Consider the following 5,767-nt stretch of genomic DNA (forward strand, 5'->3'; position numbering starts at 1 on the left):
CATGTGTCAGAGAAGTGATTCGGTCTTCAACCCGGGTTGGATATCCTGCAATCAGGATTGTTTTTCTAGACCTTCACCAAATTATTGGGACCGTGATACTGCTTCTATGTAAATTCTAAACTGAAATGTTGCATTTTGTATAGCACTCAAAGGAGCAAACACAGTTTTATCACTTTCTAATCCAAAATCAAATCGGGGAAGACAAAACAGGACTTCCCTTGCTAGGGCCTTTCAACACGGATTAAGAGAGGAAAGGAGCGTATACTAACTGACTCCAGGTTTCAAATCTCAAAGCAAGAGGTAGAAAAATGTAACAACATGAATGTTCAGTGATTCAGCATCTTACGTCATCCAAGAATCGAGACCTAATTTTGACAAAACTCTAGACTTGCCATTTACATCTTTAAGCTATTCTGATGCCGTCTTACTGATGTGTCCTGCTGATTTTAGGGTGGTCAGCCCAAGAAGAAAGCAAATTATGAACCTGATCTCAGATACAGTTAAAGATAATCTAAAATCTGTACATTGAGAGTCAAACTGGTAACCAGTTGTTCACAATGCAAAATTAATGGCATTTCAATCCCCACACTCCAGATGCAAAATGCAATGCACGTCATGCCTTGAAAAGAGATACTAACTCAGAAAAGGGGTCGTGCATTTGCCTGGCCTGCGATCTTGCTGAATATTTGAAGTGACATTTTCACCACTCTGTCTAGCCCATGCTGCAAAAAAAAACACCAGTCTGCATCCACAATTGTATCAGATGTTATATCCTCTTAATCTTGTTTTATGATCAGGTCTATCACTGTAGAAAGAATTATGTGTAAGTAGTTCTTTTTTCTTCTTTTCTTGGCGAGCAGGCGGAAAAGGGGGGGTAGGGTTCTCATGCATTTTCTCAGCCTGGGGGACAGGGGGTTGTTCTCATGCATCCACTTGGCCTGCAATCTTCCTGAATATGTGGAGTGACACCTTGACCACTCTGTCTCTAGCCCATCAAGAAAACCACCAGTTCACATCCACAATTATCTCAGGGTTTTCTCATGCATTCACTCAGCCTGGTGGGCAGGGGGTTGTTCTCATGCATTCAATTGGCCTGCAATCTTCCTGAATATCTGGAGTGATGCCTTAACCGCTCTGTCTAGCCCATGCTGCAAGAAAACCACCAGTCCACATCTACAATGATATCAGATGTTATATACTCTGAAGCTTGTTTTATGATCAGGTCTATCAGTGTATGGAAGGAATTATGTTTAATGTGTAGGTTGTGAAGTTGCAGTAGTGTAATCACCATTGGCCAGCCAAGTGTTGTGAGACTCACGTACACAACCACACCTACATAGACTAGTTATAGTTGTTAAATATGATAACCGGTTCAGCACGATGGCCAACAATTTGACGTCACACAAGGTCCACAAAAGAAGAGCCATATGCAGTACCAAATATTTGTTAAGAGTTTCATCACACCAGCAGTTCATGTTCCTGCTTGTGTAATGATTTATATACAATATCCAAGAACCCAATGTTCACAGATCATGGAGCGTACTACTTTGTACCCATATACAATTTTCACCGGTGCCCTTTTCGACTTTGACTGTTGCATAATGCCTCAAACACATGAACAATAAACTTCACCAAAAGTCTTGTCGATATGATAGCAGTCAGAGTAAATGGCCCACATCTTTCCGGCATATAGGACATCGATTGCTCCTTTCCATCCATGCAAGAATGCATGATAAATGAAAATGGTGTCCACAACTTGTGCTCTTCTTTGGATTGTGGGAATCATAACCTGAGGACAAAGAAACACAGAATCAGAATTTCCCCATAGCACCCTCCAATAGACAACCTACAAGTACTTTCTACTTGCTCTTTAATACCAAATGTTTGAACATACCTTCAAGACATGTGGGACAAATATCCTGTTCCTTTTCCTTTTCAACTGAAGAACATGCTGAGGGATCCAAGACCACTTGTCGAAGAAACTGTAACACCCTCTCAACTGCCTCTAAATCTGTGTTGTCTACATTTGGAGTAGGCATAACTCTTTGAGTGACTGAAGTAGCTGTCATGTTTCTGCTTTCCTGTATAGAAGACTGCATAACACTATGTGGTAGCTCATGTGGAACATTCGCACAGCGAGGATGCAGACTGTAAGAACATCTATCACAATGATATAACCATTTGTCCCCCTGCCGTGTACACTCAGAGCATGTGAAACTTGTCCTTCCATCGGGTGGCCTGAAAAGAAGCTTCAGCCTGTGTTCTGGGTGTTTTGAATATTTAATATGGAAAGGCATGGAAGCACATGAGGGATGCATATCGAAATTACAAATGCAGCATCGATAAACCTGGGCTGTTGCTATCTTGCCACAGCCATCACATGCACAAGACCCTTTGAGATTTTTGGAGTCAAATAATACAAGTGCATGCTCATGTCCAGGATGTACAATGTACCGAGGAGCTCTTGCACATAAAGAGTGCATATCATAGTCACACAGACTACATCGGAAGACCCAAGTATGTATGTCATCCCCACAACCATTGCATACATGGACATCAGTGACATGCTTGAGATGAAGAGGATGCTGAAAGTGTGTGAAATGAGATTGTTGTTTGGCAATAGCAGCGCACGACACATGAATATCAAAATCACACTTCTCACAATGATAACACGGACCGCTCCCTTTCTCCCAACACAAATTGCAAAGGAAGTATCCGCTTTGGTGTACAGCAGACTGCTTCAGTGAAAGTATGTGTGCCATAGTTCTTCAAGGAAATGCTTATCTAAACCAGCGGTATTCACACTATGCCACCACAGTCATTTTCCTGCATCTGAAAATAGGGCAACTAAATACGGCTCTCTAGCAATGGCGTATGCCACAAGATACAAACAAGACATGAACGAGAAATTGGAAACAAAAAATGAACCTGCTAAAGATTTTCAAAAACTCCATAGAAGTTTAGGGTGTGACTTGACCCCATTTATCACAAGAAAACTTAGAACATGAGAATTGTTTGGCTGATTCAAGCCAAAGCAAACCAGTAAGATGCATGTGCTCCTTTCTAAAAGCCTCTGCATCCATTGATTGCATAGCAGCCCAAACCTAGTCTATTGATGATCATCACTCTTGCATTTTAAACGATCAAGAGACTTCTGATAGCTCCTAAGGAAACACCTTTAAACATTTGACCTGGAGGCTACCTTGTTTAATGAATCAAAAAACATGCGCGTTGGTTGAAATGGGGGTTTTACAGCTACCACATGGTCTGTGCATAGGGTCTTACATTATGAATGCAATCCGTATGGAAATGAGCAGGATTAAATTTATGATACCATCGATGCACCTGAATAAATCGGCAGATGAGTAATGATTCTGACAAGAAAGCGTGCACTGGCATGATCATCCAGGAAAATGATCATGCGGAGCAGGGCCGCGGAGACAATATAGTGGCAAAGGAACCCGAGAACCACAATCTGACGAGCAGGCGAAAGGATCCTACCCGCCTGCTTTTGGGCGTGGAGGTGGAAGGTCAGCTCGGACGGGACAAATGCTTTTGGGCGTGGAGGTGGAAGGTCAGCTCGGACGGGACGAAGAGGAGTCCTTCGGCCCGCCCGCTATGGTCAAGTCTTCGGTAGAGCAGGCGGCGGAGACGACCCTCAAGACTTCTATCTCCCACGGGGTCTTTATGACCCCGGAAGAGGGGGATCAACGGTGCACGAGCCACCTCCGCCACGTTCCTCGATCTGAGCTGTCGATCGACCAAAAAGTAAACTCATAAAGCATCGTAATCTCAACCCATTAAGTAAACCCGGCATGTCGGAAAGAGCAGATTTCTGAGAGTTACATCCTGATTTTGGTGATATTAAACCCAAACAAGCTAGTAAACCCGACTAGTCGATGACCTCGGGCTTGGTGGAACAACCATTACTCCACGTGAAATAATTGCATGGAATCCACTAAACCCTGTCACACTGTCAGGCTGCATCTAAAATTTCGTGGGCCCACATTGTCATTGAATGGTGTTGGTGGTGTCCCTTTCAAAACCGTTGATTCTCACCGTGACCAATAGTAAACCCAACATTTGTAGTAAACCCACACAAAAAAAAAAACCCAATTTGCGAAGAGTGCAAATTCAATCAAGGACTGTGGGCGCCTTTTTTACTCTCGGTATAGCCAGTAAAAATACCCTGTGGACAAGGCATGCTGAGGAAACGACTCATGCTAAGATACAGGACCCATACTACAACAACACACTTGCCTGAGAATTGGAAATCTGTGTGTTTCTCCATCAATGGTCTCCGCATTAAGGTGCATTTCACTCTATCTCTTCCACTCATGCTCAAAATACATGTAGTGTGATATTGTGATAGTAGATTGGTGATGTGTGATTGTTTAGTCAATGGCAATGGATTCTAGAGAACGATGTTGAGATTGGTGATGATGATGCTGATGAGGAAACATCGAGCAAGGAGGATGAGATACATGATACTTATATTGAAGAGAATGATATAACATTACAAGAAAGTGGTAGCTTTGGGCCGAATCCACTAAATTTTATCTCGCCAAAGTATATCTCGTTCGACCGAAAAAGCTACATGTTGATGGTGAGTGACTTGAACGAGGAGAGAGCTATCACACTGGATGTGCTTTAATAACTCAACAAGAGGGAGTTGCTAGACTTGACGAGATGGAAAAGGATCAAAGAAACTCTTTGCACTGTCACAGATGATGTGGGTCAAGTTGTGCTCGCCCTCACTCCACATTGCATGCTTCGAGGATTGGGAGAGCATATCCATTGCAAATCATATAAACAGGGTTACAGGTGCTCATGAAGATGTCAGTGCAACAATTGAGTCTATCAAATCAAGTGGTGCACTGACATGCGGAGCCATGGCATTCCTCTCCCCTATGTCAAGGAGCTTATCAATTTGTGTGCTTGCAAGGCTATCACAAAGTCCCATCGATTTGATGGAGTTTCCTTGTATCCATTTCATGCGGCGAAAAGGAAAGCGCCTATCATAGAGCTTGTGTCAAATAGATTGTTTGTGCAGCACAGGTTGCAAGAAATCATGGTTGAGCACAAGATTAGGTTACGCAAGCTTTGGTCAACCAAAAAGCACGGTCCATCCAAGGTGATTGGGGAGTTTGCATGCCATTGTGGTGGTAGTGCCACTAACAAGGGCTCCCAAGTTCGTAGGCTGAGAACATTGAAGAAGTGTGGTTGCCCATTCAAGGTGCAAGTGGAGTATGAAGATGGCACCCAAGAAGTCACCATAAGGGTTCATGCCTTGCACGAGGGGCATGTTCCTGGTTCTCATGTAGATTTGTATCACTTACCAGTGCATCCTCTAATCATTGATTGTTGCAAGGAGGACTTGTTTGATGTTGGGACATCCCGCCATGTTGCCAAGATGAGTCTTTCAAAGGAACAATTTCACTTGCAAAATGCTTCTCCACAAGATCGGGCCACCTTCAAGTTCTTCATGATCCCAAAAGAAGTGCGAACTTTGTCATACCAACTGCGCCTCGAAGGTATGTTGGGTTTATTGAAACTTCAGTTCTATGCCAATCAATTATTGTCAGCACCAATTGGATATGGGGTATTGTAGGCAAACTTTCCAAGGACGATTGGACGGCCATGTACATGGAAGCGGTTCATCTACGAGACTTGAAAAAGGTATTACACATATCCCTTTTCAGGTTCATATATCACAACGATCATTGTGCCTGTGTGATGAAGCAACTTTGGATCATGTAGAGGATAA

The 5,767-nt window shown here is 43.1% G+C and overlaps 1 protein-coding gene across 6 annotated transcripts; it reads right to left on the reverse strand.

Annotated features, from left to right (window-relative positions):
* Positions 1-1,336: 1,336 nt before the first annotated feature.
* On the reverse strand, positions 1,337-3,674 carry LOC148039055 (uncharacterized). 6 transcript variants are annotated; one of them, XM_087674940.1, is made up of 3 exons: positions 3,335-3,672; positions 1,895-2,238; positions 1,337-1,789 (listed from the first exon to the last, which is right to left on the reverse strand). In XM_087674940.1, exons 1-3 carry the CDS (start codon positions 3,403-3,405, stop codon positions 1,659-1,661), a joined length of 546 nt encoding a protein of 181 aa, XP_087531066.1. In that variant the 5' UTR covers positions 3,406-3,672; the 3' UTR covers positions 1,337-1,658. The 6 variants fall into 6 exon arrangements, with proteins under 6 accessions (XP_087531066.1, XP_087531064.1, XP_087531063.1 ...); XM_087674938.1 differs by having other exon boundaries at positions 1,340-1,789; positions 1,895-2,826; positions 3,346-3,674; XM_087674937.1 differs by having other exon boundaries at positions 1,340-1,789; positions 1,895-2,832; positions 3,335-3,674.
* Between the last annotated feature and the right edge of the window lie 2,093 nt (positions 3,675-5,767).

This window comes from Lygodium microphyllum, chromosome 3, assembly GCF_053477565.2.
Source record: "Lygodium microphyllum isolate KBCC chromosome 3, Lygodium_microphyllum_v1.1.10, whole genome shotgun sequence".
In the NCBI taxonomy this organism is placed as follows: Eukaryota; Viridiplantae; Streptophyta; class Polypodiopsida; order Schizaeales; family Lygodiaceae; genus Lygodium; species Lygodium microphyllum.

Excerpts from the sequence above, each read along its gene's own strand:
- LOC148039055 (XM_087674938.1), bottom strand. The coding sequence starts at position 2,762 with ATGGCACACATACTTTCACTGAAGCAGTCTGCTGTACACCAAAGCGGA. Across the intron at positions 1,790-1,894 it reads TTGTCCCACATGTCTTGAAG|GTTATGATTCCCACAATCCA; the intron begins GTATGTTCAAAC and ends CTTTGTCCTCAG.